This window comes from Manis pentadactyla, chromosome 1, assembly GCF_030020395.1.
Source record: "Manis pentadactyla isolate mManPen7 chromosome 1, mManPen7.hap1, whole genome shotgun sequence".
Lineage (NCBI taxonomy): Eukaryota > Metazoa > Chordata > Mammalia > Pholidota > Manidae > Manis > Manis pentadactyla.
The window spans coordinates 69,182,412-69,195,903 of record NC_080019.1 but is presented as its reverse complement, the minus strand read 5'-3'; the positions used below and the strand labels follow the sequence as shown (position 1 = coordinate 69,195,903).

The 13,492-nt window shown below is 44.0% G+C and overlaps 1 protein-coding gene across 1 annotated transcript in view; it reads left to right on the top strand.

The window, feature by feature from the left end:
- The window catches only part of EPHB1 (EPH receptor B1), a 447,427-nt gene that overhangs the window by 349,046 nt on the left and 84,889 nt on the right, over positions 1-13,492 (top strand). Inside the window, exons 8-9 of the mRNA XM_036877356.2 lie at positions 7,363-7,471; positions 8,309-8,373. Of these exons, the coding sequence (XP_036733251.2) occupies positions 7,363-7,471; positions 8,309-8,373 (174 nt within the window). The remainder of the gene's footprint in view (positions 1-7,362; positions 7,472-8,308; positions 8,374-13,492) is intronic.

The following is a 13,492-nucleotide window of genomic DNA, read 5'->3' as shown; positions in this document are numbered from 1 at the left end:
TTCAAGAGTTATTGCCATTAGGGTTGCCAGATAAAATACAGGATGGCAGATTAAAGATGGCGGCATGAGAGGTGAGACAGAAAACTCCTCCCAAAACCACATATATGAAAATACAGTTAATACAACTAATCCTAAAAGAGCAACAGGAAAGAAGGCTGCACCAGACAGCATACACCTGGAGAACAGAGCAGACCTCATGAAACAGAGTAACGTACCAAAGCCTTGATCCGGCGGGACCCAAGCCCCTCCCTCACTCAAGCTCACTGGCCGGAGAAAGAGAAACAGAGCAGGGAGGGGGTGGAAGCCTAGGACTGCTGAACACCAAGCCCTGGAGATCTGCTCTGGGAGCACAAACCTACATTGCATGGTGCTCTGGAGATTACTGGGGTTGGAATGCTAAGACAGGCGGAATACTTGGAGAGACTGAGATTCCAGCTGCTTGTGGAAAACAGGGTTCCATATCTGGCTGATTTGGGCAGGCAGTCTGAGAGACTTTGTAAAAGTGAGAGGGATGCTAAAGGAACAAAGATTGCACAGAGCTTACTGCTCAGGAGAAAGGAAAGGTAGAAAAAATTGTCTGGATGCCCTCTTCCCAGCAGGTTGGGAACTTTCATGATCTTCAGGTGCTCCATCCCCCTGATTGGTTATGTGGCTCCAAGGCCCCCCACCATGATACTTAGTCTGCTGCACCTTCCTTCTGGCCAGGTCGGACCTGGCTTGCAAACCAGCAAACCTTGCCCTGGCTTCAGGCCAGCCAGAGGGAAGCCCCACTATAGCAGCTACAAATGCAAAGCACAGAGGCTTACACTTGTGTGTTCAGCCCACTGGTACTGACAGTGGAGACAGGCACTACAGCCAGGGAAGCAGGAAACAGCTCTTTCCTCCCCCCAGGCACCAGTGCTGCTCCCTGGTGACCCCTGACATCACTCCAGGGGTGGAGCTGCTCCAGAGACTAGAGCTTCTGGGCACTAGAGGGCACCACATACAAATATGAAATGTCAAAGGAACCTGGTTCAGAAAAAAATCTCACAAACACCAGAAAAAGATCCAAGTGAAACTGAACTCACTAATCTTCCTGAAAGAGAGTTCAAAATAAAAATCATAAACATGCTCATGGAGACACAGAAAATATTCAAGAACTCAGGGACGAATTTAGGATGGAGATTCAACCATTAAGAAATTTCACATCTGAAATGAAACATACAATGGAGGGATTTAAAAACAGATTAGAAGAAGAGTAATACAAAACCTGAGACACACAGAGAAAAAAAGTATCTTCTAGGAATGAAAGAATATTGAAAAATGTGTGACCAATCCAAACGGAACAATATTCACATTATAGGGGTACCAGAAGAAGAAGAGAGAAAAAGGGATAGAAAGTGTCTTTGAGAAGGTAATTGCTGAAAACTTCCCCAATCTGGGGAAAGAGATAGTGTCTCAGGCCATGGAGGTGCACAGATCTCCCAACACAAGGGACCCAAGGAGGACAACCCCAAGACATGCAATAATTAAATGGCAAAGATCAAGGATAAGGACAGACTTTTAAAAGCAGCCAGAGAGAGAAATAAGATCACATACAAAGGAAAACCCATCAGGCTATCATCAGACTTCTCAGCAGAAACCTTACAGGCCAGAAGGGAGTGGCATGATATATTTAATGCAATGAAGCAGAAGGGCCTTGAACCAAGAATACTCTACCTGGCAAGATTATCATTTAAATTTGAAGGAGGGATTAAACAATTTTCAGATAAGCAAAAGCTGAGAGAATTTACCTCCCACGAACCACCTCTACAGTGTATTTTGGAGGGACTGCTATAGATGGAAGTATTCCTATGGCTAAAAAGCTGTCACCAGGGGAAATAAAACCACAGTAAAGAAAGTAGAGCAATTAATTGTTAAGCAGAAACAGAATCAAATCAACTACTCCAAAAGTCAATCAAGAGATAGACAGAGTAGAGAATATCATACCTAATATATAAAGAATGGAGGAGGAAGGAAAATGAGGAAGAAGAAAAGAACCTTTAGGTTGTGTTTGTAATAGCATACCAAGTGAGTTGAATTAGAGTTTTAGATAATAGTGGAATTACCCTTGAACCTTTGGTAGCCATGGATCTAAAGCCTGCAATGGCAATAAGTACATACCTTTCAATAATGACCCTAAATGTAAATGGTCTGAATGCACCAATCAAAAGACATAGAGTCATTGAATGGATAAAAAAACAAGCCCCGTCTATATGCTGCCTACAAGAGACCCACTTCAAACCCAAAGACATTCACAAACTGAAAGTAAAGGGATGGAAAAGGATATTTCATGCAACTAATAGGGAGAAAAAAAACAGAGTTGCAGTACTTGTATCAGACAAAATAGACTTCAAAACAAAGAAAGTAACAAGAGACAAGGGACATTACATAATGATAAAGGGGTCAGTCCAACAAGAGGATATAACTATTATAAATATCTTTGCACCCAACACAGGATCAACTACATATGTGAAACAAATACTAACAGAATTAAAGGGGGAAATAGAATGCAATGCATTCATTTAAGGAGACTTCAACACACCGCTCACTCCAAAGGATAGATCAACCAGACAGAAAATAAGGAGACAGAGGCACTGAACAATGTATTAGAACAGGTGGACCTAATGGACATCTACAGAACATTTCATCCAAAAGCAACAGGATACACGTTCTTCTCAAGTCCACATGGAACATTTCCAAGACTCAATAATATACTAGGCCACAAAAACAGCCTCAGTAAACTCAAAAAGATTGAAATTGTACCAACCAGCTTCTCAGACCACAAAGATATGAAACTAGAAATAAATTAAACAAAGAAAACAAAAAAACCCACAAACACCTGGAAGCATAATAACATGCTCCTAAATAATCAATGGGTGACTGACCAAATAAAAACAGAGATCAAGCAATATATGGAGACAAATGACAACAATAATTCAACACCCAAAATCTGTGGGACACAGCAAAAGCCGTGCTAAGAGGGAAGTATATTGCAATACAGGCCTACCTCAGGAAAGAAGAACAATCCCATATGAACAGTCTAAACTCACAATTAATGAAACTAGAAAAGGAAGAACAAATGAGGCCCAAAGTCAGTAGAAGGAGGGACATAAGAAAGATTAGAGCAGAAATAAATAAAATCAAGAAGAGTGAAACAATCGAAAGAATCAATTAAAGCAGGAGCTGGTTCTTTGAGAAAATAAACAAAATAGATAAACCCCCAACCAGACTTATCAAGAACAAAAGAGAGTCTGTACTCATAAATGGAATCAGAAATGAGAAAGGAAAAATCACTATGGACACCACAGAAACAGCAAGTATTATGAGAGAATACTATGAAAAATTATATACTAACAAACTGGATAACCTAGAAGAAATGGACAACTTTATAGAAAAATACAACCTTCCAAGGCTGACCCAGGAAGAAACAGAAAATCTGAACAGACCATTTACCAGCAACAAAATTGAAGTGGTAATAAAAAAAACTACCTAAGAACAAAACTCCTGTACCAGGTGGTTTCACTGCTGAATTTTATTAAACATTTAGTGAAGACCTAATACCCATCCTCCTTAAAGTTTTTCAAAAAGTAGAAGAGGAGAGAATACTCCCATCTCATTCTACGAGGCCAGCATCACTCTAATACCAAAACCAGGCAAAGACACCACAAAAAAAGAAAATTAAAGACCATATCCATGATGATCATAGATGCAAAAATACTCAACAAAATATTAGCAAACCATATTCAAAAATACATCAGAAAGATCATCCATCATGATCAAGTCAGATTTATTCCAGGGATGCAAGGGTGGTATAATATTTGAAAATCCATCAACATCATCCACCACATCAACAAAAAAGAAGGACAGAAACCACATGATCATCTCCAAATATGCTGAAAAAGCATTTGACAAAATTCAACATTGATTCATGATAAAAACTCTGAACGAAATGGATATAGAGGGCAACTACCTCAACATAATAAAGGCCATATATGACAAACCCACAGCCAATATCATACTTAACAGTGAGAAGCTGAAAGCTTTTCCTTTAAGATCAGGAACAAGACAAGGATGCCCACTCTCCCCACTTCGATTCAACATAGTACTGGAGATCCTAGCCACAACAATCAGACAACACAAAGAAATAAAAGGCATCCAGATTGGCAAGGAAGAAGTTAAACTGCCCCTGTTTGCAGGTTGCATGATATTGTACATAAAAAACCCCGAGGAATCCACTCCAAAACTACTAGGACTAATATCTGAATTCAGAAAAGTTGCAGGATACAAAATTAACACACAGAAATCTGTTGCATTCCTATACTCTAAAGATGAAGTGGCAGAAAGAGAAATCAGGAAAACAATTCCTTTCACAATTGCATCAAAAATAATAAAATACCTAGGAATAAACCTAACCAAGGAAGTGAAAGACCTATACTCTGAAAACTACAAGACACTCATGAGAGAAATTAAAGAAGATACCAGTAAATGGAAACACATCCCATGCTCATGGATAGAAAGAATTTATATTGTCCAAATGGCCATCCTGCCTAAAGCAATCTACAGATTCAATGCAATCCCTATCAAAATACCAACAGCATTCTTCAATGAACTAGAGCAAATAATTCTAAAGTTCATACAGAACCACAAAAGACCTGAAAAGCCAAAGCAATCCTGAGAAGGAAGAATAAAGCACGGGGATTATACTCCCTGGCTTCAAGCTCTACTACAAAGCCACAGTAATCAAGACAATTTGATACTGGCACAAGAACAGACCCTTATATCAATGGAACAGACTAGAGAGCCCAGATATAAACCCAAGCATATGTGGTCAATTAATATACGATAAAGAAACCATGGATATACAATGTGGAAATCACAGCCTCTTCAACAACTGGTGTAGGCAAAACTGGACAGCTATATGCAAGAGAATGTAACTGGATTATTGTCTAAACCCATACACAAAAATAAATTCAAAATGGATAAAAAACCTGAATGTAAGTCATGAAACCATAAAACTCTTAGAAGAAAACATAGGCAAAAAATCTCTTGAATATAAACATGAGCAACTTTTTCCTGTACACATCCCCTTGGGCAAGGGAAACAAAAAAAAATGAACAAATAGGACCACATCATGCTAAAAAGCTTCTGTACAGCAAAGGACACCATCAACAGAACAAAAAGGCATCCTACAGTATGGGAGAATATATTTGTAAATGACATATACAACAAGGGGTTAACATCCAAAATATATAAAGAACTCACATCCTCAACACCCAAAAAGCAAATAACCCTATTAAAAAATGGGCAGAGGATATGAACAAATACTTCCGTAAAGAAATTCAGATGGCCAAAAAGTATATGAAAAGATGCTCCACATCGCTAATCATCAGGGAAATGCAAATTAAAACCACAATGAGATATCACCTCACACCAATTAGGATGGCCAGTATCGAAAAGACTAGGAACAACAAACGCTGGTGAGGATGCAGAGAAAGGGGAACCCTCCTATGCTACTGGTGGGAATGTAAGCTAGTTTAACCACTGTGGTAAGCAATATGGATGTTCCTCAAAAAACTAAAAATAGAAATACCATTTGACCTGGGAATTCCACTCCTAGGAATTTACCCAAAGAAAACAACTTCTCAGATTCAAAAAGACCTATGCACCTGTATGTTTTTCGCAGCACTATTTACAATAGCCAAGAAATGGAAGAAATCTAAGTGTCCACCAGTAGATGAATTGGTAAAGAAGAAGTGTTACACATACACAGTGGAATACTATTCAGCCATAAGAAAGAAACAAATCCTACCATTTGCAACAACATGGATGGAGCTAGAGGGTATTATGCTCAGTGAAATAAGTCAGGCAGAGAAAGACAAATACCAAATGATTTCCCTCATTTGTGAAGTATAACAACAAAGCTAAACTGAAGGAACAAAATAACAGCAGACTCAGAGACTCCAAGAAAGGACTAGTGGTTACCAAAGGGGTGAGGTGGGGTGGGAGGGCAGGTGGAAGGGAGGGAGAAGGGGATTGTGGGGTATCATGATTGGTGCACATGGTGTGTATGGAGTAACAGGGAAGACAGTGTAGCTCAGAGAAAACAAATAGGGACCCTGTGGCATCTTACTACACTGATGGACAGTGACTGCAATGGGGCATGGGGGGGCACTTGGTAATAAGGCTGAATGTAATACACACATTGTTTTTCTTGTGATACCTTCATAAGAGGGTATATCAATGGTACCTTAATAAAAAAAATACAGGATGGCCAGTTAAGTTTGAGTTTCAATAAGCAACAAGTAATGTTCTAGTCTAAGTATCTCTCCTGCAATATTTGGGGCATACTTATTATAAAACATTATTCATTGTTCATTTGAAATTAAACTTCCCTGGCCATCCTGTATTTTTATCTGCTGTAGTTGGCACCTCTAATTCTAATAGCTTGACCTCCATATGCCTGAGTCCTGACACTGGATAATGGCTCCTTTACACCACGTGGAAGAATAAGCACAATCATCACAATAGCCCACAGGGCCAAGTGGTTATGTGGATTAAGGAAAACAGAATTAGTATTTGGGGCACCAATGATAGGTCAGACACTGAAATGTACTCCACATGATTTTTATTATTATTATTATTATTATTTTAACAGAAAAGGAGCCTGAGGGTCAGAGAGACTAAATGCTGTGTCCAAGATTACAAAGTTCACACGTGGCGGAGCCAGGGTTTGAGCGAGCTCTGCTCCTGGGCTTCCCGTTCCCCTGGTCCGGCATGATGCCGACGTTGGCAGAAGTCTTGAGGCCATTCTTCCCGAGTGGGGGGTCCGGGGTGCTGGGCCATCTCCCAGGCGCAGCTTCTTCCCCCGCAGCACCTGGATATTCTTGAAATACCTGCTCAGTGAGTCTGCTCACTGGGCTGCATCTCAACCACTTTGTGTGTTAGAAAATACTTCGGCAGTGGGTCTCATTTCACCCCATAAGACTTATCCTTAGCGTGGCTGACTGTTTTCTGAAAAGAAATGTAGATTGGCCTCACCTCTGCTGGGGAAAGGAGTGTCATCAGCATTTAGTTCTGAGATTCTCTCCATCACTGCTGTTTTTATTGTTGTCATTATCATTTGTTTTGGGTTGTTTTTGTTTGTGTGTGACTCAGAGAGCCCTTTTTGTTTGGCTGGGCTTACAGCTCTGAAGCATAGAAGCTGTACTATACATAAACATATATATATATATATATACATATACATGTATTTATTTATAATGTCGTTGGTATCATGCATCAAGTACCAGCTGTGTGCAAAGGGCATGCAAGGAAGAATTCGAATGCCTTTTTCTCACCTAGATGATTTCAAGTCTGAGCTGAGGGAGCAGCTGCCCCTGATTGCTGGCTCCGCGGCAGCCGGGGTCGTGTTCGTGGTGTCCTTGGTGGCCATCTCCATCGTCTGTAGCAGGTAGGCCCTCCACTCCTGCTTCTACCTGCTCTCTTCATCCCCAAGAAAGCCGCTCTGCACAAGTAGGCCCCTCCCCAGACCCAGACTGGACAGGACCTGACCTTTCACGAACACACTCTCAATTCACAATCATCACTGCACTCAATCCACAGGCAGCCAGAATTCTCCAGATTATCTGTTTTCTCTGTGCCTAGGATAAAATGCCCTGTAAGAACTGGGCAAGGCTACGAGCAAACATCCTCCATCTTCAAACCTCGTTTTAGCCAAGCCTTTTAGCCCCCCTCACTGTCCGAGTGACAGATCCAAAGTTGTATTTGTCCCACTGGGGTGCGATACCCTGGGCCACAGCCTGTCCTCTGGTTAGAGAGCCAAGGCCCTAGTGATAGCACACGGCAGGTGCGCAGGAGGGGAGCCCAGTAGGAAACAAGAGCTCCAAGGGTGAATTTTTAATACTGTTTTACTATCTTCAGGGGTTAGCCCAGATTCTGCTGGGCAAGGTCTGTGTTGGCCCCTTCCAAGCAGTTCCACAGTCCTGCAGCACAGCCTGAGTGCTGATGGGTGTCCTCAGGGCCTCTGCCCCAGCTCTGATGGGGACCCACAGTCCTGCCTGACCTCTGAAAGACCTTGACCTGAAAGCAGACTTAAATACCCACAGTGGTGGTCATGCCAAAATGCTGGCCAGGACAGGAGCTAAACTCTCAAGTGAGAATTTCCCAGTTTCCAATCCAGGAGATGCCTGTGTGGGCCCCCATCAGGACAGGAGGCCTGAGCAGAGCTCTCTGGCACAGAGCAGTGAGCGTGCACCTCTGCTGAGAGGGGTCTTTCTTGAATCCACAGGAAACGGGCTTACAGCAAAGAGGCTGTGTACAGTGATAAGCTCCAGCATTACAGCACTGGCCGAGGTGAGTAGAAAGCAGACACCCACTGCCTGACCCCTGGCAAATCGCTGAGTCCAGCAGGCAAATGCTTGGAGCACTCCGTATAGCCAGACTGGCCAGTCCCAACCACAAGCCCCCTGCCAGCCTCCAGGGCCCAGTGGTGCGTCTCTCTGCAGGTTCCCAGGGGCCACAGGCTGCCCGTCACATCTGCAGCCTGCCCATTGTGAACACTCATTGGATGCTTGGCAGGAAGATTATCTCCCGCATTGATAAACCCATATAGGACATAGAATGCAGGGAAAAGATTGGGTTTAGCAAGTCAATGAATCCTGAAATCAGACTCAGTGGGGAAAGATGGAGCGTTCTCTATTAACATTTTCTGCCTTATCTTATCCAGTTGGGCGGCTGGGGAATGTGTTAACCAAATTCACAGATAAGTCAGAGAACCTGAATGTAGGGAATTAAAAAGATAGCAGAGTCTAAGAGGCCAGGGTATTGGGATATCTTCCAAGTGTTTTCTTTTAAGCAGCACCTTTGCAAGTTTTCCTCAGTCATTATCTGACTCCTTTCTTTTTAAAAAACATACATATAATATTTTTATAACTGAAATTTCTCCTTGCCAACTTGCAACATAAAGTCCTGTCAGTCCTTTTATCTGTGTAATTACAGCATTGCAGGACCTGAAAAGCATCCCACTAAGTCAGTTGGCCCACCTTCCCACCTTCAGGAAGCAGAATGCTTAGATCCTTGCTGTGGACATGTCCTGTTTCTAAATCACCCTTTTTGAATTCTGCAGATGCCCTCAGAAATCCGTCCTGGCATATGCTCTGTCACAGGCTTCTCTAAGCCTCATCTCACCTAAATCCCTCTGTTGCAATGTAAGCCCTTTTCTTCCTGATCACTCTGCAGTGAGCATGGAAAGCAGACATCATCTGCACACACCTGTGAATCAGGCTTTCAGTGGGTACTTCTGGGACTGAAAATGGGCTCAAAGGCAAATGTTCTCATGGACCAAACTCCTCCCTTCATCAAGGTCCTGGAGGCAGGAGAGTAATGCCAGGACACTGACGCAGCAGCTTCACCTCAAAGGGGCCTGTGTCCCAGCACAGCCAGTGCTGGTCAGGGCTGCACAAAGGCCACTTTTAGATTTGGCTTCGCTCTCCAGGGGCTTTCAAGCCAAGACCAGGGAACTTCCAGGTGTTTGTAGATGACCAAGTCCCTGGCAGCTGGACTGTGTTCTGGACATCATTGCTGGGAGGGCTGCAGGCTCTGCACGGGCCCAGAGCTGCTGAGGCTCTCTCTTTGGGTCCCAGGCAGCCCCCACAATTAGCAACACAAATTTGGAGTAGGGTTTTAAAGAGAGCAGCCCCATCTAAGGCTACAGGCACAGCTCCTGCAATGCTCAGAGGCCTGTTTGTTCCCCTTCTTTCTGCTCCAGGCCATCCTAGACCTCTTTTTTAGCCAAGTAACTGGGGTCAGAGAGGAACTCCTACAGTGTCCTCTCTCCTTTGCTATGTCCTGGCTCCGTGTCTCACTACAAAATCTACAGATGCTTTTACCTATATTAACCTGTGCATGTACCTGTCCAAGCAGGGGCTTAGCTTCCCCAGCTAGAAAACCAAACCTTTGACTTATCTGTGATTCTAAGTAGAGGTGCCCTTTTGAGGGTGCCCCCTCCAGAGTTACCTGGGGGCCTTTCTCATCTCCCTGCTCCCCGGCGTCTGCCTCAGGAGCCTGACGTTGCTCCTGCTCCCTGCTCTGGGCTGACTCCCTGCCATGCTGAGGACCACTGAAAAGTCCATTTCAGATTTAGCATCTTGTGAACTCTTTAGGTGAAACATTTAGGAATGGCCATGTCAGCCTGAAGGCAGAAGATGCAAAATTAGGTCCGAAGGAAGGAATATCGTTTTAGAGACTGGAGATGCCCATGGAGCCCTAGGAGGGAGGTCCCCTTTTTAAGGCATCAAAAATAACCCCTATCACCACTCCTTGGCCAGAGTTCACAAGGTCCCCAAGCATCAAGTCTGGGTCCACCTTCAAGCCCTTTGGCCACTTCAGCCTGAGATCTGGCCATTGTCCTGCTCTGGAGGGGTGGGCTATGCTGGGCCACTATGTGGTGCCCCCATGCACAGAAATGTGCTTCCAAAGCACTCACATTCCCTTTCTGGGGGACTGTCACTGTTAAGGCCAACAAAAGGAGGTCTCCCTGGTTCCCAGAATCCACAGAAAAACCAATGCCCAGTCTGCAGTATGTGGCCTTACTGCAGCCCGTGAGGATGGGCAAGGACACAGTGTTCACAAGCTGTGAAGTCGCCACTCCCGGCACTCAGGGTGGACACCGAGCTCTGCCCGGACCAGAGTTCGCTCCCTTGGCTGCCGTAGAAGTCTGTCTTCTTTTTAATTCAGTTCACCTTTTGTAAATGTCCTTTCCCTGTATCCATAACTGTTCTCTTTTTATCCAGTCCTGATACCTGGCTCCTCTTTGTTCCCAGATTGTCTAAACTCATGGTGACATGTATTGAATTGCATTAGTGTGTTTTCTCCCATGGGCAGCCGTCCTCTGACTAAAGATAGTACAGTTGGGGAATCACAGTGGAGAATCACTCACTGTACAGCTGGGGAAGGCTCAGCCCATGCACAACAGAGGAGGCAACTCAAGGCCCTGATGGAGGATGCACCGAGCCCAGGCAGGGAAAGGATAGGAATGATTAGTTATGGAAAGCTTATTCTGTGCCATGCATTGGGAACTTTATTCTGGTAGTTCAACTTCAACTCATCTAACCCTGACTACCCCTCTAGGAGGTAGGCATTAATCTAGAAAAGCCAAGTCATCTACCCAGGTCACATGGCCCATAGGTGGTAGAAGTGGACTGCACACCTTGTAAGTCTGGCTGCAGACTTATAAATGCCAACTTGGTGCTAGAGAAACACAGGCAGGTCTTCCCATATTGCTGAAGCTCAAGGTGCCTGGTGATCAGGAACAGGTGAGAATGGGGGGAGAGGACTAATTCCAGGTGTCCTGGTTGATGGGTTGTTTCCCCCCTCTCTAAGTCCCATGTAGGAGACAGAAGGGTCCATTGTGTCTGATCTGAATGTGGGCACATAACTGTACCCGGGCCATCCACACACACATCCTCACTGTGGAGTGTGGACAGCAGCCTGGCACTCCGAGGGCTTCCTGCCCAGGGGGTGACAGAGAGCCTGAAGCAGCTGCCCAGCCTGATTCATGAGTGCCCAGGAGAGCCCCTGCCTCTCTGCCTGCAGGCAGGGTGCGGAGCATCAGAGGGAGGCTGGCAGCCTCTACTCTCCCAGACCCTCCTTTCAAGCTGATGAAATGGCTGAAGGAGAAATAACAGAAATGTTTGTGAATGGAATGCCTTCTCCAGCCCATCCAGACATGGCAGATTTGTTCATGCTGAAAATACAATGTGCTTTCCAGGGCACTGGTGTATGCCCCTCCTCTGCACAGGGCACAGGGAACAGACATGTAAAGGGGGATTTGGATTTGGGTGAAGGGAACAAAAGGGAAGGCAGGATGGGAAGAGGAACTGTGCTGGCTGTGGTGCTGGATGCTTGGATGAAGGACTGGGAAGACTGTGGTTCATGTTCAAGGGCGGGTGGGTGGGAATGTGGGACCCCGTGTCCAGGAAGAGGCCAACTGGTGGTGTGCTCCCATGGCTCCTGTGGGCCGGTTCTCAGAACGTGCTTGCTGGTTGGCTAAATGATGATCCAGGCCAGGGTGGGCTTGGTGATCTACCTTAGAAAAGTTCCAGTCAATTCTACATTTGGGAAATGCTTCCAGGTCCTTACAAGGCTTAGGTAACCAAAGACATGATAGTGGTTGACACTTTACTGATTTCTAAGATTGAAAGAAGTGTGTAAGTGTGGGGAGAAAAACAGGTAAGGGCCTGGTAAGGGATCAAGGGCTTTCAGAGCCTAAAAGAACCATCTCCATCTTGCAGGCCACTGCAGATAGAACCACAGAGCTGCTATTATTAAGCTTTGAGAAAAACAGAAACAAATAGGGTATTTGTCCCAAGACTGTAGACCAGCAAAAGCTCTAGTTTTCAGATGGGACATGAGGACAGCACACTGAGATTACGAACTAGAGGAGTGGGAGCTTGGTCCCTGGCAGTCGCTTGAAGGGACTGAAGCGGTTGGGTTCTAGGCATTCAAAACCAAATTCAGGATCACTGGGAAACATACAGGGTTATTAAGAAAAAATTGGGGGGGCCTCATCTTGTTTACTAGGGTTATACATTTAGTAAATTCAAGAGGAACTGCAGATGTAGTGAGTTTTTATTTGGGCAAAAATATCTGATCATCCCCTAAGGGAAAACATTGTAACGTGGGCACAGCACTTCTCTTCAGACCAAGAGCAAGTGGGTTAGTGACTCTGTCAGCCAGAAAGGAAGTCACTAGTTTTGTTCTAGTCCTGGTCTAATTCAATCTCTTCTTTGTTTGATTGTGTTTTAAATTCATGAGTCAGGTGCAAGCCTGCAGATGCTTATCAAGTTTGTAGGTAAAGTTGGAGAGCATAACTAACACCATATAAGACAGAACCAAAATTTGGAACTGTCTAACAGCTTTGAATGCTAATTTTAAATCTGCAAGACAAGATGGTAATGAGATCAATCTAGACTGTAATGTTCAGGTTAAAGCAAAACTAAAGCAGTACAAAAGGAAGAGACCTGACTTGCTCTTCATGTGGAAAAGACATGTAGGTATTTCACTGACCACATGCTCAATATGAGTGATACATAGCTGATTAAAAAGCTGTTACTGATACAAAAAAATACTACTAGTAGCCTCCAATTTTGAGCATTTATCGTATTAAGCATTTTACCTGTATTAACTAATTCAATCCTTGTAATTGTCTCATGAGGTAGATTTTTCATGTGAAGAAATAGCCTCAGAGAGGACTTGAATTAGCCCTTGAATTGGTGATTTGCAAAACAAGGTTTTCAACTCAAGTCTGTCTTACTCTCATTGCAATTAAAGTTTGGATCAGAGGAGGTGATACACAGACGTGCTGTCCTCCATGCTGGAAAGAACACGTCTAGACTATTTCAATAAGGAACTTGTCAGCAAAGCAACCTGCCCATGGGGGGTGCCAAGAACTGATCCATTACCTCAGAGACTT